Source organism: Orbicella franksi, chromosome 11 (genome assembly GCF_964199315.1).
Source record: "Orbicella franksi chromosome 11, jaOrbFran1.1, whole genome shotgun sequence".
NCBI classification, from domain to species: Eukaryota; Metazoa; Cnidaria; class Anthozoa; order Scleractinia; family Merulinidae; genus Orbicella; species Orbicella franksi.
The window spans coordinates 3462418-3489808 of NC_138155.1; the positions used below are offsets into that span (position 1 = coordinate 3462418).

At 41.0% G+C, this 27391-nt stretch overlaps 1 protein-coding gene across 1 annotated transcript in view; it reads right to left on the minus strand.

Moving 5' to 3' along the window:
* Positions 1–198: 198 nt before the first annotated feature.
* The window catches only part of LOC145502591 (low-density lipoprotein receptor-related protein 6-like), a 222467-nt gene continuing 195274 nt past the window's right edge, over positions 199–27391 (minus strand). Inside the window, exons 13-27 of the mRNA XM_081481914.1 lie at positions 26219–26224; positions 25521–25813; positions 23580–23974; positions 23077–23202; positions 20969–21142; positions 20323–20568; positions 19119–19298; positions 17881–18004; positions 17305–17428; positions 16394–16814; positions 15497–15738; positions 14703–14852; positions 3903–4088; positions 2936–3068; positions 199–1440 (exon numbers count right to left, since the gene is read on the minus strand). Of these exons, the coding sequence (XP_081338040.1) occupies positions 1115–1440; positions 2936–3068; positions 3903–4088; positions 14703–14852; positions 15497–15738; positions 16394–16814; positions 17305–17428; positions 17881–18004; positions 19119–19298; positions 20323–20568; positions 20969–21142; positions 23077–23202; positions 23580–23974; positions 25521–25813; positions 26219–26224 (3126 nt within the window). The 3' untranslated portion in view covers positions 199–1114. The remainder of the gene's footprint in view (positions 1441–2935; positions 3069–3902; positions 4089–14702; positions 14853–15496; positions 15739–16393; positions 16815–17304; positions 17429–17880; positions 18005–19118; positions 19299–20322; positions 20569–20968; positions 21143–23076; positions 23203–23579; positions 23975–25520; positions 25814–26218; positions 26225–27391) is intronic.

The window sequence follows — 27391 nt, forward strand, 5'->3', positions numbered from 1 at the left end:
ACCAAGCAAATGCAGGAGAAAAAATTAAAATGGAAGAGACAAATTAACAGGATAAATTTGCTGATTTAAAGCTGCCTTCTCTCAACTGATGTACATATTTTCAATTTTAACTTGGAACTTTATAATCGTTATAAATTATCATAATAATAATAATAATAATAAAATTTATAAGTTATTTTAAATATTCTTAATTTCCCATTGTTGATTCCTGATTTGAAGAAAGTGTTCATGCTAAGTAAAACAGAATGTCAAAGACAATTAACCTGAAAATTTCTGCGGAGCTAATTCAAAGAACAAAATTTTTAACGGCATGCCTTGGGATCCATTTTACATAACAATGTAAGTGTTACTATTTAATCAATTCTTTACAGACATAAGAGCTTTTTATACTATAGGCCTAAGGTTTAACAACTAAAAATAACTCCACCCTTCAAGGTTTACTAAAAAATTGATAGTTATATATTAGGCCAGTTGACAAGGATCGAACGCGGAATGGATGTTTTTCACCTCCTTTCAGCTAAAGCAAAGTTTCCTGGGAAAGAAATTGTACAAAATCAAAATCTTTTCTCCCGCTGCATTTTCAGTTCAGGTATCTTTTCAGCTACATGCATGTAATCAAGAGGCATTTGCATTCCATTGCTACTTGCTGAACACTCTACGGGAGTAACCCCAACTTTAGCAGAGCCTTGTCTTCCTAGAAAATTCAAAGGCTAGGCTGATTTGCATGCCGCGGCTGCACGATAAGACCTCATATTATGATCGTTGTATTCCTGTACACCTGAAACGGACGAACAGGTTGAGCCTATTTCAGATTTGATACAACTTCTTCCGGAATTTCTAGAATAGCTGTCTAGTTTTTAGCAAATTTATAATTGTTCCTTTTACCTAAGAGAAGCATTTCTTTAATTTGCTGTCCCAGCAAGTTACGCGAGAAAATCTTCCAGCAGCGCACTCGCTACTGTGTGTGGATGCATAGCAAAATCTCTCGCCACTTGCAATGGAAATAAGGTGGTAAGGATGATCCACCGAGCCGGCTACCAGAAAGGGAATCGAGCATATTTCACTCAGCTAGCATGCATTTTTAAGTCTATTCAAATTTATCAGCTAGTCAATGTCATGTGACATATTGTCTCTCTTCGACGCATTTCAGTGCTTCTGGGCAACCCACGAGACGCAGGGCATCACGCAGTTTTTTAATCGTTGCTCGCTGGTGACCAAGACTTTCCTTCCATGCTAAAAGCCCCTCGTAGCACTTTTCAGCAACTTTACAGTTCCTGAAATCCTCGTCCAAATTTCTAATGGCCATCTCATCCATTGACAGGTTTCGCAAAACGCGTTTCCAGTTACCTCCAACATAGGGGCTTATGAAAAAGCAAAGTCTCTCGGTCACCATTTCGTCAAAGTGGCCACAGTCTCCGGATCCTTCGTCTCGTGAAGAATCTGAAAAAAAGTCAGTTAATGGTTAGGATGATGTGCGACCTACATATTAGATCAGCCAGCGGAAGCCACTGTGTATCAGATCGAATTGCCTCTCGGTGGTGTGACCTGGCCAACAGTCCACTGTGAGCTCATGTCGAAAATCTTAGGGATAATCTCGAGAAAAACAAACGAAAAAAGCAAAAACAACCAAATCAACAACGGCCTAGAGACCGATATGCAATATATTCTATCAAAATGTTCCAATCTAGACTACTGTAGGTATATATTTGCGTATCAAGAAATGGTCTATTGTTCCGGCTCAACGTCTCACTTTCAGCAAAAATGAATAGCCGTTTGTTCTTGGTAGCCCTGAGGGACTTCGTCCGAAGCCAAGCCAAAATCGTCGCCGTTGTTCGCAAAACTTTCGGCATAACAATTAAGCTGCACTTGGGGGTGGGTAGCGTAATTTTTTCTCTCGTGAAGTCAATTCTCACCGGTGTACCCTAAGGCAAAATTGACCGCCGCTGTGCGCATCGAGGTGATCACAATTCAAAAACTAATTATCCACATGTGTCGCATTCGGACCACGTCTCTCTAAATACAACCCCCGGTTTAAATCCCTTTTTATTCTAATTCCGACTCGTTTTAATAGGTATGCTGCTGAAAACATTCTTTGTCTGTCATTCGTGCGGCGTTATAACTTTTCTGCTTTTTATTAAGTCGACCGCGCGGTGGTTAGAGTGAAGAATGTGTGACCGAATTTCTGTTTTTGCGCGTATAAATCTTTCTCTGAAACCTGGCAATCGTCATGGAAGTTATTCTTTTTCAATTTTTTTAGTGTTCCCAAGAGCGTCCAGATTTTGACTCAACTGTCTTTAGTCGAGCGCGCGGCACTTTATAAAAGAGGTGTGACTTTTTAGTTTTGAAAGAGCGCCGTTGTTTTCAATCAAGCTCGCAGTAAACGAAGGTGTGATCATGGCCACGCTAATAAAAAAACACTTAACCCGATGAATGAAGCGCGGCATTTGAATGAACTCAATTTTAGTAAACAAATCTAGAACGGTGGAGTCGTGATTCACAAAAAAATACGTTGAGAGTAAAGCGAAAATTATTAAAGAGCAGAGAAACGCTACCCAAAACATCGCGTCTGTAATTTTACTTATTTCTTCCCTGATTTAGAAATCGCTGTGGACATCAATCGGTCGGCGAGGAAAGGTGCGCGAGCTTCGAAGCGCTGTTAGGAGCTATTAATCTCTGGCCGAATGCTCGACTGAAAGCAGTCTCTCCTCCTGCTTTTCAATCCGTGGGTCGAACGCGGAAACAGCGAGAGCACGAAGCGAGCGGCTTTGCCGCTCGATTATCGCGCTCGCTCTTTTCGCGTTCATCCTACACTGATCTTATGGTTCAGGAAATAGTTATAAGGTAAAACGATCTCCGAGATTTCTGAGTCCCTCTCACTGAGGTGCTAGTTGAAAACTCCATTCTCATTTTTATTAAATCAAAATTTAAAAAAAACCTGGAATTCTTCCTTCCTGATCGACATCTTCATCTTCTTCTGGCGCTCTCGATCTTTCAGCAATCGCACAAGCGCCACTAGGGGAAAAATCACTTCGGCTGCCTTCTGCATTACTTTGCCGGATGCTCTGCCGCTATACAATCAAATAATACCAAATCAGCTATGAGAAGTTGGAATCAATCTTACATGAAACCAGTTTGATCTACCATCTGTAATATAATTTACTACTGAGCGAAGCGTGGTAGGGGAGCCCACACCCACATTCACTCTACAACTCACTCTGGAGTAAAATTTGCCAAACTTCGTAACTTTAGTGATAAGTGAATAAAGATGCTGATTGTAAGTTCGGTAATGGAATGTGAAAGGCGAATTGATCAACATGACACGAGCGTGGGACAAGGGGAAAATCTGAGTCCCCGACAAGAATCGAACCTATGATCATGACTCCCAAACACCGGGAGGGCGCTCTGTCCACTCAGCTACGAGAGCTCATGGAGAGCAAGGTCGTTTAACTGAGTTCATATGTGACAGACGTCTTGCATACTGCTAGGATCAGCAATGTCGAAGCCATCATGAGTAGTGATAACTGAATAAAGATTTTGCGCGGTAATATAATGAAATGTGAAAGGTGAAGGTGAGTCCCTGACAGGAATCAAACTCCTCTTTCAAGTGGTTCAACTGAGTCACTCGAGACTCACTGACTTTCATTATCATTACATCATTAAATTTAGCAGGGGGCGCATTCCCTGCCTCTCATCAAAATAGCCTGTAGCTGTTGTGGATGGACTGAACTTTTATTGAGACGATCTCGTAGCTAACCACCAAACCAAAACCTCAAATTCAAGATAAGGAATCTAAACATTTTATGGACAAAGGAGCTCGACTTTCTGTCTTCATGACCCCTGACTCAATAATCACAACTAGCACAGGCTAATCGATAAATTTAGTAACGAGCACTTTTCTCTACCCTCAAAGGCGTGAAGCCTGGATTCACATAGATGGAATATTCGTGATCTTCTTCGCCGTCTTCCTGTTGAAACTTTACGATACAAGAAAACCCATTGACATCTCGACCGTCCTCTGGTTTCACAGCAAAATCACAGGAATCCTTTGAGCGAAACCCACTTCCGCTGGCTCTCCTGTAGTTGTATACCTGTACAAGTGATAAATCGAAACGACCTAGCTAGTCAGTGTTTTGGAGCATTCCTAGAGAAAAGGTTCAATTTTGCCGCTGTTGAAGATATGATTGTGAGAAAAAGAATATCAAAGGAACAAAACAACTCAATACCCATGTTCTTTTTCGCAGCTCACAGGGGCCGCGAACACAGGGGATTTGATACTGGACGTGTGACTTCTTCTGGAGAAAGCGCAATATTCGTTCTGGGTAGTGGAATGACCTAGGTAATGTGTATGAAGGGTATATATCGCAGTAAATTGCAATCAAAAGATTGCGCCACCGTTTCTCAGCCCACACTCGAAGAGTCTACTTCTTTCCAACTTTACCCCCGAATACTGAGCCACAAGCTTACTGGATACATGTCCTGTTAAGTTATCAATTCTGTGGTGCTGGCTACTCCACTGGCAGGTTTAATTCCTTCCTCTGTTTTGTAATGTTTAGGATGTTGCTTCCTGTTAGGAGATTTAAGGGAGGCGGCGTATGTGGCCGAGTGATTTAGGGCGCTGAATTTGAAATCTGGAGGTCCCTGGTTCAAATCCTCCACCCTACCGCTATCTAGATTTGTTCTCCTTATTCCCGAGTTCAACTCCTCGACCGCATCGCGTAAATAACCAACTGGTCAGCCTCCCAGCGGGATTCTTAATAATTTGTGTTCTATTTGCATTAATTGTTTGTTTATTTACATTGTCCTCAATTAGTGCTAAATACATTTGACACTTAGATAACGTTAATATTTTATTCATGCCTTGCCGGGCCCTTAACGGGCCTAACGTTTGCCAGTTACTAAGCATTCATGACGGGACGTATGGGCTTCTACTATAAGTACCGCAGAGAAATGGTAGGAAATTTTCCTAGCATTCCTTTCCAACTCTCTAAGTAGGGTTCTTCGTCTTGCGCCCAGGGAAGGCGTAATAATCTGTTTCAGTGACATGTCGATGATATTAAATAAGAAATAAACCAGAAAGGGCCGTTGGAATATGAGACAAGCTTTATAATGAAGTCACGATATTAGTAGCGCTTTAAAAGTAAATACTGCGTTCGAGTCATTACCGATGCTTTCAAATGATGGCGGACTCCACCGACGCCAATAATCTGGAACAAAACAATGTCATTATATATCGGATCACGTCTAAACACACGTGAAAAAATACTTGGGCAGGAAAAAAACGTGAGCGGACAAAACCGGGGAATGCCGATAAATCAAGTACTCCCCCAATAATGAAGGAATTACACAACATGAACCTTCCTCTGCTTCTCCCCCTGAACGAAGTTCAGATCTACAAACTGAACTTAAAGATGACAAAGTGCCTACGAATGGATGTTGAGCGCGGCGAGCAGACGTAAATGTCTTGTTTACTCAATGAAAGCCATCACAATAAACTCTGAGCTTGCATCGAGATGCTTGTCCGGGCGTAAAGGAGCGTTTGATTAATCAATCTAGCACAGATCTTAAGGAATAAAAACCCAGATGATCTGGAATACTTGTCTGAGTATGTCGTTGGCAGTGGGAGTCACGTGCAGTATTATCATGCTCGGCAATTGAAGTTTATATTGTGTAGAAAATATCGCACAATTACACAGCCGAGGGCAAAAAAACAAAGCGCGAGGAGAAACTTAGTACATGGAGCTAAGATAGATTGTCAATGCCTTAGTACTGTAGACCATGCACGGCTACCAATCGCTTGGCCAATGGCTCGTACACGCAACGAATCGTAAAAGTCCGTAAGTAACGACCTCCGAAAGAAGTGAGCCCACCCCCCATCCCCTGAAAATAGAGGAACTAAGGTTCAAACCTATAATTATTTTTCCAGTCAATAACCTAAATAACGTACGATAAACTGATGACGATTCAACTAGGGAAGGTATAACTTATTCCAGGAGGCGTCATGAAGCGCCTTGGTAAAACAAACCCCGCAAAATTTTCATCAAGTAACAGGAAGGTACTAACAGGACCTTGTCTTCAAATTGAAATTACTAAAATTGACAACTTTGCATCATTATTAACAGCAAGGCATATAAAAAACGTTTAATCAAATTGAAATTAAAAACTCGACCAGAGCAGTTAAATATTTATAAAGCACACTAACGTAGCAGTGCATCATGCACAGTAAAAATAGTTTAAGATATCTTACATCACGGTCTTCATCTTAAGTGTCCAAGCATGTGCCAGCAACATAAATTTCAACTGGATCGAAGAATTTCCAAACGATTTATAAGAATTCAGTGTTTTTACGAATTACACCCGCAGCCTTAGAGGAATAAAGCCCTGTTCTCATAGAATTAAAAGACAAAAAAACAAAAAAACACCAGGAAGAGATACCTACAGTAGAACTCATTTGCCTTCCCTCATAAGGTGAGAGATTCCCGCCCATGTCAACTTTTTTTTTCTCTGGTAAGTTCTCGCACGTTTAGAGATGCGCCACACTCGCGTTTTAGGTGCCGGCATCCCAACCAATGCATACCTAACTTTTTAAAAACTCTACTTTTAGCCCTCCACCAAATCTACACACGTGTATTTCACTTGTGGAAAACTTTCGATTTGGACAGTGCTTAAGTGAGAGATTCTCGCCACTATCAACTTTCTTTTCTCTCGTAAGTTCTCGCGCGTTTAGAGATGCGCCACACTCGCGTTTTAGGTGCAGGGACCCAACCAATGCTTACATAACCTTTTAAAGACGCTATTTTTAGCCCTGCCCCAAATCTACACACCTGTATTTCACTTGTGGAAGTCATTCGATTTCGACCTGCTTGGGTGAGAGATTCTCGCCACTATAAACTTTATTTTCTCTCGTAAGTTCTCGCGCGCTTAGAGATGCGCCACACTCGTGTTTTAGGTGGGGGATCCAAACCAATGCTTACCTAACGTTTTAAAGGTGCTGCTTTTAGCCCTGCCCCAAATCTACACACGTGTATTTAACTTGTCGAAGTCTGTTAATTTGGACAGTGCGTGCGCGAGAGATTCACGCCCATATCAACTTTCCTTTCTGTCGTAATTTCTGGCGCGTTTAGAGATACGCCACACTCGAGTTTTAGGTGCAGGGATTCCAGCCAATGCTTACCTAACTGTTTAAAGATGCTACTTTTAGCCTAGCCCAAATCTACACACGAATACTTTACTTGTGGAAGTTTATCGATTTGGACAGTGCTTGGGTGAGAGATTCTCGCGCATATCAACTTCCTATTGTCTGTTAAGTTTTCGCGCGTTTAGAGATGCGCCACACTCGTGTTTTAGGTGCAGGGACCCCAACCAATGCTTACCTAACGTTTTAAAGATGCTGCTTGTAGCCCTTTCCGAAACCTACACACGTGTATTTCACTTATTGAAGTCTTTCGATTTGGACAGTGCTTAGGTGAGAGACTCTCGCCCATATCAACTTTCTTTTCTCTCGTAAGTTCTCGAGCGTTTAGAGATGTGTCTCACTCGTATTTTAGGTGCGGAAATCCCAACCAATGCTTACCTAACTTTTTAAAGATGCTACTTTTAGCCCTGCCCCAAATCTACACACGTGTTTTTCACTTGTGGAAGACTATCGATTTGCAGAATGTTTGGGTTGGAGATTCCCGCCCATATAAACTTTCTTTTCAATCGTAAGTTCTCGCGTGTTTAGAGATGCGCCACACCCGCGTTTTAGGTGCGGGGATCCCAACCAATGCTTAACTTTTCAAGGATGCTGCTTTTAGCCCTCCCCCAAATCTACACACGTTTATTTTACTTGTGGAAGTCTATCGGTTTGGACAGTGCTTGGGTTGGACAGTCTTGCCCAAATCAACTTTCTTTTCAATCGTAGGTTCTCGCACGTTTAGAGATGCGCCACACTCGCGTTTTAGGTGCGGGGATCCCAACTAATGCTTACCTAACTTTTTGAAGGTGCTGCTTTTAGCTTTCCCCCAAATCTACACACGTTTATCTCACTTGTCGAAGTCTATCGATTTGGACAGTGCTTGGGTGAGAGATGCACGCCCATATCAACTTTCCTTTCTGTCGTAAGTTCTGGCGCGTTTAGAGATGCGCCACACTCGAGTTTTAGATGCAGGGACCCCAACCAATGCTTACCTAACTGTTTAAAGATGCTACTTTTAGCCTAGCCCCAAATCTACACACGTGTATTTCACTTGTGGAAGTCTATCAATTTGGACAGTGCTTGGGTTGGACATTCTTGCCCAAATCAACTTTCTTTTCAGTCGTAGGTTCTAATTCTCGCACGTTTAGAGATGCGCCACACTCGCGTTTTAGCTGCGGCGATCCCAACCAATGCTTACCTAACTTTTAAAGATGCTACTTTTAGCCTGGCTCCAAATCTACACACGTGTATTTTACTTGTTGAAGTCTATCGATTTGGACAGTACTTGATTGAGAGATTCTCGCAACTATTAACTTTTTTTCTCTTGTAAGTGCTTGCGCGTTTAGAGATACGCCACGCTCGCGTTTTAGATGCAGGGATCCCAACCAATCCTTACCTAACTTTTTGAAGATGCTACTTTTAGCCTTCCCCTAAATCTTCACTTGCGTCTTTAACTTGTTGGAGTCTTTCGATTTGGACAGTCCGTGGGTGAGAAACTCTCGCCCATACCAACTTTCTTTTTTCTCGGAAGTTCTCGCGCGTTTTTTCTCGGAAGTTCTACACACGTGTATTTCACTTGTTGAAGTTTTTCGATTTGGACAGTGCTTAGGTGAGAGATTCTCGCCCATATCAACTTTCTTTTCTCTCGTGAGTTCTCGCGCGTTTAGAGATGCGCCACACTCGCGTTTTAGGTGCGAGAATCCCAACCAATGCTTACCTAACTTTTTAAAGGTGCTACTTTTAGCCCTGTCCTAAATCTACACACATGTATTTCACTTGGAGAAGTCTATCGATTTGGACAGTGCTTGGGATGGACACTTTTTGCCCATATTAACTTTACTTTCTCTCGTAAGTTTTCGCACGTTTAGAGATGCGCCACACTCGCGTTTTAGGTGTAGGGATCCCAACCAATGCTTAGCTAACTTTTTAAAGCTGCTACTTTTAGCCTGGCCTCAAGTCTACACACCTCTATTTCACTTGTGGAAGAGTATGGATTTGGACAGTGCCTGGGTTAAACATTCTTGCCCATATCAACTTTCTTTTCTCTCGTTAGTTCTCGTGCGTTAAGAGATGCGCCAGACACGCGTTTTAGGTTGAGGGATTCCAACCAATGCTTACCTAACCTTTTAAAGCTCTTACTTTTAGCCTGGCTCCAAATCTACACACGTGTATTTCACTTGTGGAAGTCTCTGTATTTGGACAGTGCTTAGGTTGGACATTCTTACCCATATCAGCTTTCTTTTCTCTGGTAAGTTCTCGCGCGGTTAGAGATGCGCCACACTCGCGTTTTAGGTGTGGGTATCCCAACCAATGCTTACCTAACCTTTTAAAGATGCTACTTTTAGCCCTGCCCCAAATCTACACACGTGTATTTAACTTGTGGAAGTCATTCAATTTGGACATTGATTGGGTGAGAGATTCTGGCCACTATCAACTTTCTTTTCTCTCGTAAGTTATTGCGCGTTTAGAGATGCGTTACACTTGTGTTTTATGTGTAGGGACACCAACCAATGCTTACCTAACTTGTTAAAGATGCTACTGTTAGCCCTCACCCAAATCTACACACGTGTATTTTACTTGTGGAAGTCTGTCGATTTGGAGAGTGCTTGGGTGAGAGATTCTTGCCCATATCAACTTTCTTTTCTCTGGTAAGTTCTCGCGCGTTTAGAGATGCGCCACACTCCCGTTTTAGGTGCAGGAATTCCAAGCAATGCTTACCTAACTTTTTAAAGATGCTACATTTAGTCCCGCCCCAAATCTAAACACGTGTTTTTCACTTGTGGAAAACCATCGATTTGCAGAGTGCTTGGGTTTAAGATTCCCGCCCATATAAACTTTCTTTTCTCTGGTACGTTTTCGCGCGTTTAGAGATGCGCCACACTCGCGTTTTAGGTGCGGGGATCCCAACCAATGCTTACCTAACCTTTTAAAAATGCTACTTTTAGCCCTGCCCTAAATCTACGCACGTGTATTTCAGTTGTGGAAGTCTATCGATTTGGACAGTGCTTAAACTCTGGGTCGATTTCCAGGAACTTGGGCGATTTTTCCGTGTCCCAGGGCTTGGTTATGAGAAGTCTGGCCGAAATATAGCCACTTTGTGACTAGAAAGTCGCCGAGACCGGGCTACGCGAAGCATGATTTTGACCTACTTTGAGTCGATTTCCAGGAACTTGGGCGATATTTCCGAGTCCCAGGGAGTATAAACTAATTCGAAAAGACTTTGGGTTTCAGTAAAAGAGACAGCATAAAAATCTTTGAACGCTTGGTTATGGGCAGTCTGGCCGTAATATATCCCCTCCTTAACTCACTTAATGACTAGAAACTCGCTGAGACTAGGCTACGCGCAGCGCGATTTTGACCAACTTTAGGCCGATATCCAGAAACTTGAGCGACTTTTCCGAGTCTCAGAGACTCTAAACTAAATCGAGAAGACTTTGATTTTTAGTGAAATGGACAGAGGAAAACTTTTTGAACGCTTGGTTATGAGCAGTCTGGCCGAAATATAGCCACTTAGTGACTAGAAAGTCGCCGGGACCGGGCTACGCGAAGCGTGATTTTCACCAACTTTAGGTCGATATCCAGGAACTTGGGCGGTATTTTCGAGTCCCATGGACTCTAAACGAATTCGAGAAAACACGCGAGTAAAAAAAAATAAATAAATGGGCGAGAATCTTTAACCCAGGCATTGTCCAAAGCCACAGACTTCACAAGTGAAATGCACGTGTGTAGATTTGAGAAAGGGCCAAATCTAGGTCCAAAAATGCATGATAGTTGAAGATCCCGATACCAAAACCGCGAGTATGGCGCATCTCTAAACGCGCGAGAAGTTACTAGCGAAAAGAAAGTTGATATAGGCGAGAATCTCTTAACCAAGCATTGTCCAAATCAATAGACTTCCACAAGTGAAATACACGTGTGTAGATTTAGGGGAGGTGTAAAAGTGGCATCTTTAAAAAGTTAGGTAAGCATTGGTTTCGATTCCCGCACCTAAAACGCGAGTGTGGCGCATCACTAAACACGCGAGAACTTACGAGAGAAAAGAAAGTTAATAGTGGCGAGAATCTCTCACCTAAACACTGTCCAAATCGATAAACGTCCACAAGTGAAATACACGTGTGTAGATCTGGAGGAAGGCTAAAAGTAGCACCTTTAAAAAGTTAGGTAAGCATTGGTTGGGATCCCCACACCTAAAACGCGATTGTGGCGCATCTCTAAACACGCGAGAACTTAAGGCAGAAAAGAAAGTTAATATGGGCGAGAATATCCAACCTAAGCACTCTCCAAATCGACAGACTTCCACAAATGAAATACACTCGTGTAGATTTGGGGGAGGTTAAAACTAGCATTTTTTAAAGAGCCCCGTAACCACAGTTTGGGATCCACACACACACACACACACAAAACGCAAGTCTTCCACATCGCTATACGCGCGAAAACACGCGAGTGAAAAAAAGATATAAATGGGCGAAAATCTTTAACCCCAGCATTATCCAGAGCGACAGACTTCCACAAGTGAAATAGAGGTGTGTAGACTTGGGTCAGGGCTAAAAGTGCCACCTTTAAAAAGTTAGGTAAGCATTGGTTGGGATCTCCGAACCTAAAACGCGAGTGTGGCGCATCTCTAAACTGGCGAGAACTGACGGGAGAAATGAAAGTTAATTTGGGCGAGAATTTTTAACCCAAGCATTGTCCAAATTGACAGACTTTTACAAGTGAAATAACCGTGTGTAGATTTGGGGGAGGGCTAAAAGTAGCATCTTTAAAGAGTTAGGTAAGCAATGGATGGGAACCCCGCATCTAAAACGCGCGTGTGGTGCATCTCTAAATATGCCAGAATACGCGGGAGAAAAGAAAATTGACATGGGAAAGAATATCTAACCCAAGCACTGTCCAAATCGATAGACTTCCACAAGTGAAATACACTTGTGTAGGTTTGGGGGAGGGCCAAAACTAGCATTTTTAAAGAGCCTTGTAAGCATAGTTTGGGATCCCCACACAAAAAACGCGAGTGTGTCGCATCGCTAAACGCGCGAAAACACGCCAGTGCAAAAAAAATATAAATGGGCGGGAATTTTTAACCCAAGCATTGTCGAAAGCGACAGACTTCCACAAGTAAAATACACGTAGGTAGATTTGGGGGAGGGCTAAAAGTAGCATCTTTAAAAAGTTAGGTAAGCATTGGTTGGGATTCCCACACCTAAAACGCGAGTGTGACGCATCTCTAAACGCGCGAGAACTTACGAGAGAAAAGAAAGTTGACAGTGGCGAGAATCTCTCACTCAAGCACTGTCCAAATCGACAGACTTCCACAAGTGAAACACACGTCTGTAGACTTGCGGGAGGGCTAAAAGTAGCATCTTTAAAAAGTTAGGTAAGCATTGGTTGGTATCCCAGCACCTAAAACGCGAGTGTGGCGCATCTCTAAATGCGCGAAAACTTAAGAGAGAAAAGAAAGTTGATATGGGCGAGAATCTCCAAACCAAACACTGTGCCAATCGATAGTTTTCCACATGTGAAATACACGCGTGTAAATTTGGAGGAGCGCTAAAAGTACCACCTTTAAAAAGTTAGTTAAGCATTGGTTGGGATCCCTGCACCTAAAACGCGAGTGTGGCGCATCTCTAAACGTGCGAGAACTTACGAGAGAAAAGAAAGTTGATATGGGCGAGAATCTCTCACCCCATGAGGGGACGCAAATGACTTCTACTGTAATTATCTCTTCCCGGTGTTCTTTTGTTTTGTTTTGTTTTTTTAATTCTATGAGAACAGGATTGTGTTCCTTTAAGGCTGTGGGTGTAATTCGTAAAAACACTGAGCTCATAAATCGTTTAGAAGTTCTTCAATCCAGTTCAAATTTATGTTGCTGGCACATGGATGGGCACTTTAGATGTAGACCGTGATGTAAGATACCTTAAACTATTTTTACTATTCATGATGCACTGCTACGTTAGTGTGCTTTATAAATATTTAACTGCTCTGGTCGAGTTTTTAATTTCAATTTGATCAAACGTTCTTTTTGCGCGTTCCTGTTAAAAATGATGTAAAGTTGACAATTTTAGTAATTTCAGTTTGAAGACAAGGTCCTGTTAGTACCTTCTTGTTACTTGATGAAAATTTTGCGGGGTTTGTTTTACCAAGGCGCTTCATGACGCCTCCTGGAATTAGCTATACCTTCCCTAGTTGAATCGTCATCAGTTTATCGTACGTTATTCAGGTTATTATAAGGAAATTTTCAAGGTAGAAATTTTTTCAAGGTAAAAACATCAACTCGGAAAAAAAATCCGAGTTCCAGATGGGAATTGAACCCACGACCCTCCGTGATCTAGTGACTAGATCACGGAGCGTCGTGGGTTCAAATCCCATCTGGAACTCGGATTTTTTTTCCGAGTTGATGTTTCTACCTTGAAAAAATTTCTATTCAGGTTATTGATTGAAAAAATAATTATACTTTTGAACCTTATTTCCTCTATTTTCAGGGGATGGGGGTGGGCTAACTTCTTTCGGAGGTCGTTACTTACGGACTTTTACGATTCGTTGCCTGTACGAGCCATTTGCCAAGCCATTGGCCAAGCGATTGGTACACGTGCATGGTCTACTAAAGCACTGACCATCTATCTTAGCTCCATGTACAAAGTTCCTCCGAGCATGATAATACTGCGCGTGGCTCCCACTGCCAACGACATACTCAGACAAGTACTCCAGATCATCTGGGTTTCTATTCCTTAAGATCTGTGTTAGATTGATTAATCAAACACTCCTTACGCCCGGACAAACATCTCGATGCAAGCTTAGCGTTTATTGTGATGGCTTTCATTGGGTAAACAAGACATTTATGTCTGCTCGCCGCGCTCAACATCCATTCGTAGGCACTTTGTTATCTTTAAGTTCAGTTCGTAGATCTGAACTTGGTTTAGGGGGAGAAGCAGAGGAAGGTTCATGTTGAGTAATTCCTTAATCATTGCGGGATTACTTGCATTGATTTATCGGCATTCCCCGGTTTTGTCCGCTCACGTTTTTTTCCTGCCCAAGTCTTTCTTCACGTGTGATTAGACGTGATCCGATATATAATGACACTGTTTTGTTCCAGATTATTGGCGTCGGTGGAGTCCGCAATCATTTGAAAGCATCGGGAATGACTCGAACGCACTATTTACTTTTAAAGCACTGTTAATATCGTGACTTCATTTTAAAGCTTGTCGCATATTCCATCGGCCCTTTCTGGTTTATTTTTTATTTAATATCATCGACATGTCACTGAAACAGGTTATGACGCCTTCCCTGGGCGCAAGACGAAGAACCATAGTGAGAGTATATAAGGAATGCTAGGAAAATTTCCTACCATTTCTCTGCGGTACTTCCAGCAGAAGCTCCGCGCGTCCCGTCAGATATAATATAAAATGATATGTACATGTAAAATGTGAAAGACCATGATGTGAAAGAAACCAGAAGTAGATATTTTTGCCATCTGAGCCAATCGTTCTCAGTCTTAGTATGAGATGTTTTCACGAAAACAAGTTACAGTTTATACCTGGGTATCGTTGGTCTTGTCCAATTCCCAGCCATCTTCAAGATTAGTGAGTTTTACTGTGATCACTGTGTTGTCATTGATCATTCTGAAGGGCTTCTCTTTCGCTGGCTTCGATTCAGGAAACCGTTCTCTATCTTTCAACTCCACGCGCTTGTAAAAAGGAAGACACATTTGAAAGTAAGTGGCAACGACATACTAGCGTGAGACCATATAAGTATACCAATTGCATATAAAACAACAAACAACGTCTACAAAGAAGATCTGTAATTCTCTCTGCTGTACCATTCAATGCCCCATCCATCCCTCCATCTATCCATCTATCTAGTTTATCAATCCTTAATTCTCAAATTCATTAAATTTCAAGTTTAAGCAAAGGAACCAGGACCGTGTCGGTATTTGGATATCGGAACTTATAAATAAGCATAGATTTTTATGGTCTTATTTCTCCGGCCGTACTCTGCTTAGGTTTTGTTCGATTGAGAAGATATATCAAACACTCAAGACAGTGTTTAACCACATTTCCAATACTCCGTCGAGCGTCGTTTTTTTTCGCTTCTCTTCTCGGTGTTCGGAAATATGATCAAACATAGTCTCTCGTGTTTAATATATTACACCCATAAATAACAAAAAATCTATTCTATCGATTCCATCCACCCGTCCATCCATCCATCTCTGCCTATATTCAAAGAAGACGTTGATGGATGTATTCGTGTATGCAAATGACCTGTGCGTGGATTGCTGTGCATGCACATTTTAGCACTCTACCCTTTTCTTGCATTCAGTGGATCACCTACCCTCTTAGAATCCTCGTTATCACTGTAGACGTAAAATCTTAAGTAAATAAGGTCGCTTCTAGGATCTGGTCTGCTGGCAAAAACTGTCGCTCTCTTCCTCTTTGGCCCGCCACAGGCAAATATGCTCCAGAGAGAAAACGTCTTTGTTTTTACGCGAACAGAGTCCTTTTCCACCATAAACCAACACTTGGACTGACTGCTTTTTTCCGATTTATTGGGCACTCTCTCCCAGCTTAAGCGACCTGTTAGCAGATTATGAATGCATGTTGGCCTGCCAGTCACTACAGACAAGCTCGGTAATGTGGCTGTGCTATTACCCGATAGCTATGCCTATGTCTATAGCTATTTTTACCACAATTGCTACTAATCTCGCAATCTGATTGGCTAATTTGTCGTTGTCGATAAAAGTCCAGACAACGCAGCTCACGTCAATGTGTCACGCAATGCCTTTTTCAGCTCGCGCTCTGAAAAAAAAACATTTTCTTTGACGTTGATATTTTGGTAAAAAACAAATCGAAGGTGGTTTAGCGTTTTCTGTACACTTATCGACAACGATAAACGTCATCACAGTGGTCAAAATTTGTTGTGGACACACCCGGCTGCGCCAGGTGAGCCCACAACATTTTGACCACTGTGATGACGCGTACTCGTTGTCGATAAGAGTACAGACAACGCTAAACCACATTCGATTTGTTAAACATAGTTTATAACTGTGCCTATGCCTGTACAAGCGATTTCAACTTTTGTTAGGAACCAAAACTTTTTAGATCTACGTCATTTTTTTTGGTATTACTGGAGATTATGAGTGTGATAAGAAATCTAACCTCTTGATTAGTGTTGAAAAGTAAAAAAAGAGAGCTTAAGTGTAAAACAAACGAACAAACATACTATCACTACCTTCGACTCCAGCAGAAAATCTGCCACATCTGTAAACAGTTATCGATTCCTTTTTAACTTCGCTTAAGCAGAGGCAATGTGGAACGATAATTTCTACTGGCTTTGACAGGTGGATGTCATGAGGCCCGCATTCAACCACGGGAGAAATAAGAGTTCTATTGGGTGCTTCCGGTATATTCCGCAACAATGTTGTCTCGTCTGAGAACACTCTAAAGAAGACAGGTTGATTTATTCCTGCGGGAACTGCACTGCTAGGAACAATAATACGCACGTCAGAGTTCAAAGGCGCGCACAATTCTCCACCAGTATTGGTGAATGTGGCCTCTATATTTGTGATGGATTTTGGAAATGACGTGGGAACGTGATTGCTCAGGGTTTCGTTGCTGCAGTTTGGTGAATCCTGATCTGCTTCATTTTCAATCTGAGAAAATAAAATAGTAACCAAGACGTCACGGATAACAACGTTGATCCCTTTTAGTCAAACTATTCTCGCTTTTTGATTGGTCCTTACTAACGATCTATTCGAGGATCTCACTCACTTCACAGACGTACAGATAACTTCATTAAAATCTTTTCTTTTTTTATCGTATAAAACAGATATATTCCATGTTGCCGTGCGTCTGTTCAGTAATAGATCACAGAAGACGTCAAAATGTGGTAAGAACATTAGTGACGACTCATGTGTCACGTTCTTTTCGAATTCCTCACCACATCTTGACGTCATCTGTTGTTAAATTATGGAACTGTTAAGTCCACATTAGACTGCAGTACAAGTTGCGTCGTTATCAAGCTTAATTGGTTTATTTTACTTTATTGCCTTGTTAAACTGTTACTTTGGGATCCAGTCGTTAACATGAAGCTAAGATGCTTCTACATATCACAAAAAAATATAAGGCTAAATGTAAACTAACCTGAAGACTTGGAGACCTAGAGCTGCTAGAGGAACTGTTTTCTAGTTCTTCAATACCATCCAGTGTATCAACCACATAAGCTGAATTGCTTTGTCCCATATTTTCCTCATTGGATATTCTAAGGCTGCAAAAAGGTTTAATTAAGTAAAGTGAATTAGAGAACGAATACATGCTGTAAAAATCAGCCCTTACGTATATAATATCTCGTATATCAATAATATTACGTATATCAATATCTCACAGGTACGAGAGCCAAACTGATTTAAATACACTGGTCAAATGTCTTGCCAATACGAGCCAAGCCATGCCATGCCATGCTCTGCTCTGCTATGCTATGCTATGCTATGCTATGCCATGCCATGTCATGTCATGTCATGTCATGTCATGTCATGCTATGCTATGCTAGCTATGCTATGCTATGCTATGCTATGCGATGCGATGCTATGCAATGCCATGCCATGCCATGCCATGCCATGCTATGTCATGGCATGTCATGTCATGCTATTCTATGCCATGCTATGTCATGCTATGCTTCAATATTTCATTCCATTTTATTGTGTACTAACTAAAACTTACAAATGGTGCTTCCACACAAAAACGCCGATGAACACAATGAGTGTAATGACTATAAGGGATCCTGTGACAGCTGCTGGTAAAGTGGGGTCACCTTGTTTGTCTTTAGGCGCCTCTTTATATCTTTCTGCCATTAAATAACACAAAATGATAAACTTAAGGGTATATTTAGGAAATTACAAAACACGAGGCCTTAACAGACTCGCAAAATAGGGAGCCGAGAAATTTATGCTCTCTATGATGATATTTTGTGCTTCTTGGGAGCGTTTTTGGCCAATAAGTTAAACCTTTGAAGAAGGTGGAAGTAACGAGAACCGGTCGTTTACGACGAGGAGTTCTCGCAAGCAACCTGACGCTGAGCCAATAGAGACCCGGTCGCTTTCCTTAGTATTTATCATAAAGCTTCCAACCACAGTCTTTCTCAACGCTCTTTCCAAAGCGTTATATCCGAGATCTTTATCAGCGAATATTTATATTTAAGGTAAATATGATCAAGAAGTATTTCAAGTTTAAGTAGTAATACTTTTACCTAATCGCACCTTAATTCTTTTTGGTGCGCTTTTGCGACATATCAAGCGAGTTTTGCCGAGCCATGGTGCGGATTTTAGCGAGAAGCGAGAAGTAGTCGAGCAAAAATACCCAGGGCGAGATCAGACAAGTCTAATATGCCGCAAAAGCATACCAAAAAGGTTCGATGGGGTATTTACCGTACCCAAATCCCGCCATTGTATCGTAGCCATATCCGTCCAGTAGGCACGCCCTCTGATTGGCTAATCGAGAATTTGGGTGCAGTATGAGTCAGAATCTTTGGGTGGTCACTTACGAGAACTTAACACACAGAGAGCTTTTGATTCCAGAACCTGAGTAATAATTTAAACATGCCCAGGGATTCACAAAGAAGAACTTCGACTGCAACAGATCATTTATTTTAAAAAATCCCAGGAGAAAGGGTTTTGGAGGAGTCTTCGCCATGATGTATGAATACGATTATGTCTATTTAATCGACCATACAGGCGCTGTCTACGTTTCTCAGAAAAACAACTTGAAGACGATAAACAATGTTCAATAGTCACTGATCATTTTCTTGGAGACCCTGAAACAGCTGTAGCGAGGGCAAGTGGAAATTACCGAATTAATTAATTTTTAATAACAAAACAGTTAGTTTTTAATCGCAAAACGGTTAATAATTAAATTTATGGTTCACATTGAAAAATACGACTTGTTGTGCACAGGCTACTTACTGTTACATGTAGTCACGTTGCCTGACCATGTTCCATCTGCTCTGCATGAGCGCAAACGAGACCCAGCCATTCGGTATCCTGTGTCACAAGTAAGTGAAGCCTGGGAACCAAATGAGTATCCGCATGAAAGAAAGGTTATGGATCCATGAATTGGTGGCTTGAGGACTGGGCATGACCTTCCTGTGGATTAGTATGTTTTTCTTAAATGGACGTTCAGAGAATAACATCCTCTCAGCTCTTTAGCAAATAAGAAGCTCAATCTTAATTTTAGCCCTAGTCATTTTAGGAAACGCCGCTGTAGACATTCCAGATCGGAATTGGTATGTCACGACGATTTGAGAAAATAACGAAAACGAAAGAAAATTGTTTTGTAGCCTGTTGTGTGCTTTGTAGGCTTTGTAACAGAACAGAATATATCCAAGAAAAGAAACGCATGACGTTAGAAATTTTCTTCAGCTCTCTTGAGTACAATTGCGTTCATATCCGGGAGGGGGGTACTCCCAGAAAAGTTGGGTGGGAATGTGCAGCCCACTTCCCAAATTCCTTACCCTATTTATGACCAAAATCTGTGAGTTTTGCTACCCTAGTTATGACCTGGCTAAACATTCGATACCCTATTTATGACAGTTGCGCCTGGCACAGTTGCCCTAAACATAATTTATGAAAGGCTTTTGTTCATGGTCTTGTCGATAATGATGAAAAAGCAGCCGCTTCTAGGAAACATACCCAATTCAAGACTAGAGTGCTAAAACCATACCCTATTTATGACCAAAATGGCCAAAATGGATACCCTCTTCCTGACCAAAACGGCTGAAAAACCATACCTTTTGGGGCCGCACATATTTATATGTAGCCCATATAAGAGAGTACTCCCGGGTTCATATAGTGCGTCAAAGTGAAACACAGTGCAAATCAATATGACTTATACCGTGACCGTTTTATGACTCTTGTGCGCTGAATTGCTATGGCTGGTTTAGTTTTACTTTGTAAGAAAATGAACTGTCTTCAAACCAATTTGATACTGGCATGGCTCTGACCAAAGCACATTTTAACAGGAGCCACAAAAAAGGGAAGATAATTCACTAATTGCGATTAAATGCTTTATGATTTATGCTAATTATGATCATTTTTTATAGCGATGATAATTATTGTTAACAATTTTGATAGTTTGTTTTAATCAACAATGGCAAGTGCGATGACTTACTTTCTACTTGCACGATAAAAGTGCAGAAAGCTTGATTTTCATTGTCTATCGCGGAATACCGTACATTATACAGACCGATACTAAGGTTGACAGGAGGACGAATGGCAGGGTAGCTGATAGACACGTGACCAGAGTTGTCAGTCGCCACTGGTTCATTCCATGTGAGTAAGGCGCTGGACGAACATTCAGTAGCATGGAACACCATACTTTTGGGGCAGGTGTTGTTGAAGGAAGGTGGTGTGTTATCTGTAAACGACGATAGCAGTTCAACTTATCAAAAGAACATAATATTTCGGCTGATTATCGAAACCCGTCTTCATTCCTAATTGCCATTTTAATTTTGCAGATGCCACGAAACACTTTCGAATCATTTGGACCCAGAAATTCTACAAAGCAAAACAGATTAAGTTTTTGGGGACGAAGTACAGTACTGTAAGAGAAGAAGAGGATTACAATTATCAATTCAATTGATTTTGTGACTGCATGTCAAGGAACCAAAACTGCCAATCTAGTGAAATGAAGAATTGTTAGTCCTTATGATAAGATTTACTCAAAAGTGCAGTTAGTTAACATTCCTGGTGTGTGCTAAGCTCATCATGAGTTCTGTTTTGAAATCGATCAAACAATAGTTGGTTGAGCACCTCACCTTTGCACTGAGGCTGTGTGCCCGTCCATTGTCCACTGCTGTTACATGTACGAGTTGCTGACCCAGTCAGGATGTACCCGCTGTCACAAAAAAAGTGACAGGAGTGTCCTGGCAAATTATCGCACGGCGCTAAGCTTCCTCGGGCAGGGGCGGTCAACTGAAGACAGCGATTTACTGTTTCATAAATAAAATAACAAAAATATTGAATTACGGAAGACGATGCGTCGCTTTTGGGGTCTGGGGAGTAGTAAATGACTGCAGGTTATATCCCTAGCACTGTTTAGATTCCACTCGCCAGTCCACCGCAATCCTACTTTTGGACTGACTCATCGCACAAGGAGTTTAATCCAGACCTCTCACCGGAGACGACTTGAGGAGAGTCAGACTTTTGGAGATGTTCTGATTCACGGACCAAAACAATCAATTATCCAATCAGTGCGCGAATTTGGAGACACATTGTGCTAGAAGTATTTTCGTAAAATAATTTCTCGATTTAAATCGCAATCGGCAATACTACACAGAACTTGAGTTTGAACTAAACAATCTTTCGTTTTACTTACAGGCCGAAAATTAACTGATTGCAGAACGAGAAAAAAAATGCAAGTTATACATCTTGGCCAGGAATAAGTTGATTGGCACCAGCCTCCGGAGCGAGCGAACGCAACTTTTTGATGTCCGTGACTTTTTCGCCCAAAATGGCTTAATGACTCCTCCAGACACCAAAATCACTAAGTATGAAAGACGAAACGGAGAACAAAGCTCGAGAGTCAGACCAGGAGAAAGAAGACCACTAAAAGAGAATAACTTTCACTGACCAAAGATAATGACAGTTGTGGTGGTTACCGTATATAATATGGCCGACATTACACTCTTTATAATATTGTTTCATCGGCCCAGGCTGAATTTCCTTATTTTTCAGCCAAGTTTTGGCTGAAAATATTCTTGTGAATTTTCTTAGATTATGAGGTATGACATTTCGGTTTTATTGACTTTGGTGGCGTTGAAGTAATTTTGGAGCCAGTCTGCAGGCAATTGCAGAGTCGCGGTTAAGCATCGACATGATCAAACATAGAGTGAGTGCTGTTTGTAACAGCCGTAAAATCCATCGTTTATTGGTCTAGATCAACGAGGGAAACGCTCGACCTGTAACAGAATTAGGTAAGCAGCGACTGTCATATCATCAATGGCCATCAATGTGACTACGACTGAGACCACTAAGTCCGCAATTTTGGTTCAATCGCAAACTTCAAAGATCGCAGGTGGAAAGAAAATCGTTTACACGACAAAACTCTCCGGATTCAAACGTTTTCGGATGCAAAGTTCCAACCCCCCCCCCCCCTCCCCACTCTTTGAACAACATTATTTTCTTGTCATTTCTTCGGCTCTTCATAAACATAATAGAATAAAATTGTTTTATAGTATGTTGTTTTTTTAACTTCCACTAATTGACTAATTGCCAAGTTAGGAAAAGATAATGTACATTTCGCGGTCGCCTTATTATTTTTAAACTCCAGATTTTATATCATGCCTTCACAAACGCTTTCAATTGTAAGGAATGCTAAAATAGACCCCACCTGGAATCACTTGCCAACCAGCCGATGATGACGAAAGCTATTAAGGGGTACGAAGGGTAATGCCCAGTACATCAGCTTTTGCAACATGCTCAACTCGTTATTGCTCACAAGCGTGATGTTATTATGTCAACCGTATTTGGTTTGGCATGTAATTCCAATTTGCCAATCTTCCTGTAAATTTCTTTTAACTTTTCCTGCAAACTACCCTTTTGCACTAACTTTCTTTGTTTATACATATTAACGGCGGTTTAGAGTCAGCACTCGAATCAAGACGGCGGCCATTCAGAATCCACGTCATATAAGGTTAGTCAAGCCACATTACAAGGGAAGCCGGGGGGGGACAAAGGCCAATGATGGGGGCTTCTCTGAATGAATTACATTCAAGAACCTAACGCTCTGCTTCCTTAAATTACCATCATATCCCGCTTCTTAATATTTTCTTAAAAGGGCCAAACAACCAGGGACTAGTTAGCTAGATATAGGTACATACAGTAGTTAACAAGATTGAAGCAACTAAACACAAGGATCCCTCACCATGGTCACATGTTATCCCATCAGATTTTAGAACGATGCCCGTTGGACATGCGCACTGGTAGCCTCCTGGCTTTAGTAGGCGAAAATCGCTACAGAGTCCATTGTTCTGAGAAAAATTATGAGAACCTGATAATAGACAAACAGAAATGAATAGCCACTCCTACATTATTCAGAAGAGAAAATCACTGTTAATTTTTAACAATTAATACAGTACTAGAGATTTTCCAATCTTTTGCACGTTGTTATTTTTTTAATTAAAGTTTTTATTACATTATGATTTTAACTATAATTATTAGCAGTTACACTTATTCGTACATATATACAGGGAATTCGTTTTAAGGAAATTAAATTGGCAAACGAAACACCAGCAAATTATAAATGAATACTTTGCTATAACGAAGTTCATGGTAATTCAATTGCTGAGTTTGTTTTTCACAGTTATTGTCCGCAAGCAACACCAACGTGTGTAATGATAAAACTTTTGATAAGCTAAGTACGTGTACCTGAAAATATTAAGGCTTGATCAAATACGTGAATGTCCATCGGTTTTTGGAGGCCACTGACTACGATTTCCTGGTTTCCACTGCTTAAGTTAAAACGTGAAATGCTCGTGGTATGCCAATCAGTCCAGTATAACGTGTCCAGATACACCGCCAGTCCATATGGATGGATATTAACCGCAGATGACATTATTAACTGTCTGTTTCTTCCATTGAGGTCTGATACCTCGATTTTGTCAAGTTTAGCATCAACCCAAAACAAGCGATTTGTGAGTTTGTCGATAGTAAGTCCATTTGGCCAGACAAGGTTTCGTGTCACAATGGTTCGTCTCGCTGAACCATCCATCTCCGCTTGTTCGATCCTCGGATTAGCGCCCCAGTCTGTCCAGTACATCATGCTGAAAGTAACAACAAACACTTTAAACGTTTCACATTATTCTTATAATTACGGACGATCAGATGATGCAAAATTACCGGCGATTATTTAGTTTAATTTGTCTCTTTATGTCAAGCCACTTTTAAATTAACTGGGAATTTTCGATACTAATTATGCAGAAGAGTACTCACTCCCTCACTTAGATGTAAACGTCTGCAACCTTGCTTGCAGTGTCGCTGATTTCTATAAACAGACACCAATAAAATGATAACAAATAACAACCCTGAAATGTGGTTGGTGCATAAACTGCTTTATTTTGCACTAATTAATCTGCAAAGTTGTAATCGGACAGTTACCTGAGGTAATTTACAAATCACAACATTGATTACAATCATTATGGTAACCGTTCAAATGAGTGATTTTGTAAAAAAATTGTTGAAGTTTATCTCTGCTGGCTGTTTTCAAAGAGTCTTGACAGCCATTTTAAAGGTATTTTTCAAAAGTAACTTTTACCTTTTTTTGGAAATTGTAATGGTTATGATTAATTTAGGAAACAGGGCATCGTGTCGTCCAATTCTGTCTGTTAATCATACTTGTGATTAATCAAATCGCTTCACGCCTCACTCCCTTTTAACGGTCGTCCGATATTATTAATCACTCATATGATTGCAGACGAATTGGATTCCATTCGATCCTATTACCATAATAAACTATAACAAAAATATCGTAATGTTTACAGACCGATTTGATTCCACTCGATCCTATAGCTGGTTTTCAGTGTCACGCCATTCAAAATAGAGCAAAATAAAAATCAAAACCGTTCAATGGATAAAGTTCAGAATCTGGTAAATAAACGAAGGTAAATATGCAAAGACTCGCGCCAAGATTCTGGCCACAGCAATTTTTCTTATGCAAGATATGCGGATAAATTTTTTACCCAAATTTACAGAGATTTGTATGGAGACGCCATGCTGTTGCCCATACGGATGGGCACCAACATGGCGGCCGGAAACCAACAGAAACATCTGTCACTGAGTTTTGCTACAAAAGTGTGAATTTATCCCTCGGGAAACTCTGAAACATTAAAATAATACTTTTTTTAAGACATGAACTGTTCAGATAGCCAAATTCCCCGAAATAAGTCACTTTTTTAACCATCATGACAGCTCTCTAGGCCGTCATATAAATGTCGCGTCACGCAAAAGCTTAGAAATTCAAGCGTAGTGTATTACAAAACCAAGAACCCATTCGGAGCAGGAATTTGTATGAATATTGGTTTTCAGCTGCTCTTATACATCATTAAAGTAAAATCTCAGGAGGATCAATAGTTTTGTAGTTTGAATTTTCGTGACGTCGTGTGAAAACCAGCTATTACCATAACAATCTGTAGTAAAAATATCGGAATGTTTACAGACCGATTTGGATTCCACTCAATCCCATTACCATAATAAACTGTAATAAAAATATCGTAATGTTCACAGACCGAATTGGACTCCACTCCATCTTATTAGCACAATGAACTGTAAATAATAATATCGTAGTGTTATACAGTGGTGTATGCATCTTACCCATTTCTCTCATCAAGTGCAATGGCCCTGGGCTCATCAAGTCCATCTTTGATCAACAGTTTCCTTCCAGTTCCATCAAGCCGTCCTACTTCAATCCTACTGGTCCCTGTATCTGTCCAATAAATATTTCTTCCCACGTAGTCAATGGCTAATCCATCTGGCGATTGAACATTGCAGCGAAACAAATTGTTCACTGAGGTGGCATTGAAAAATGCGCTGATGATTCGACCTTGAGCAATGTCTGACCAGTACACTCGATCTTCAACGGGATCATAGTCCAGTGCAACAGGTTGCTGATTTTCAGGATGCTTGAGCAAAGTTAATGGAGTGAAAGACTTGGAGTCCAGTGGAATATACTTGGTAGATTTGTTGTCAGCGTCGGTAAAAATAATAAACTTCTCGTCTCCTGCAGTTAAGTTGAAGAAAACTGAGTCAAGGGAAATATGCCATACGCAAACTAATATTCACAAAAACTGTACTCAAAAGCGTTGCGTGTCTCATTAATTTTTTATAATTGAGGTATATAAAAAATACACATTACAGTCCTCGTAATATTGATAGAAACCAACAGTAAATAAGATACAATTCATGGGTAGCCTGACTGAAACGAGAGAGTGGGGACGACAGATTGAACGTGTGTAAAGAACATGATCAGCTGACTGGAACCTTAATAAATTCTAAAGTACTTTGGAGAACACGCTTAACTGATGTAACCAGCTCTATAACTAATTTCTTCAAGCAATTCAAGTAGGATTAAGAATCCCAACTGGTGGGAGGCTGACCAGTTGGCTATTTACACAACGCGGCCGAGGAGTTGAACTCGGGGCTACCGAGAACAAATCCAGATAGCGGTAGGGCGGAGGATTTGAACCAGGGACCTCCAGATTTCAAATCCAGCGCCCTAAACCACTAGAGAATAGTCGAGTGTTTCTCCCTAGTTCTTGAGTCAAATTTTCAAAGATTTCTTCCAGATTTTTTTTCCAGAATTTCAGGAGACTTTTCGGTTGAATGATTTGTATTTCGGATTTCAACCGGTTTCGAACTTTCTGAACACGTTCTCGAGAAATAACCAATTAAAGCATTCGCTCCCGTTTTGAAATTTCCGAAACCTTTTTGCCAAATGGAAAGCGACCCTGTTACAACCATACTTGCGCTGCATGTTGTCTCATAACGCTAGGAGACCAAATTGCGTAATTAGTGGCTCGCCATCGACCTTTGGCTAATTATGCTCCGATCGCGATTGCATGTTCCGATATTTTTTGAGTTCAGGAATGTTATTCAGAGAACAAGCCATGTTGGCTAAAATCGTTCGCTCCTATTGTGCCACTTTTGACAACTTACTTGCACAGACATTCATAGTTTCCATGTGAATCAACATTATCGCCACCGACAGCGAAGATATCCAGTAGCTGGAACTCATGACAGCAGCAAATTATTGTAGTACCTGTTTCTAAAGACAAAACAACATCATCGACTTTCGTAATTTGACAAGAAACGTTTCAAAACCTGTTCGCAGAAAATTAACAAGAAAATCTACATCAATCGCACCAAAACGAGCTACACGAAATAAAGAGGTTTGCAGTTAAACGAACTTCAAGGACTATGTTAATACACTACCACCGCCAATACTTAAAAGGAAGACTTGACCTTCCTTCTAGGAGCTTGCACGCCCTTGGATGGAAAAGTATAAAAGGTCTTCCTGACCTATCAAACAGTTATCACGGTGCGTAGGGAAGAAGGAAACCCCAGACTTGGATACAAAAAACACCAGCTCGACATTTTTTGAGATGTAAAGTTGCGCATCTGACCGTGAAACTTCCAATTTCTATATATAGCGGGGATTTTTCCCTTTTAATTTTCGAGCACGCGAT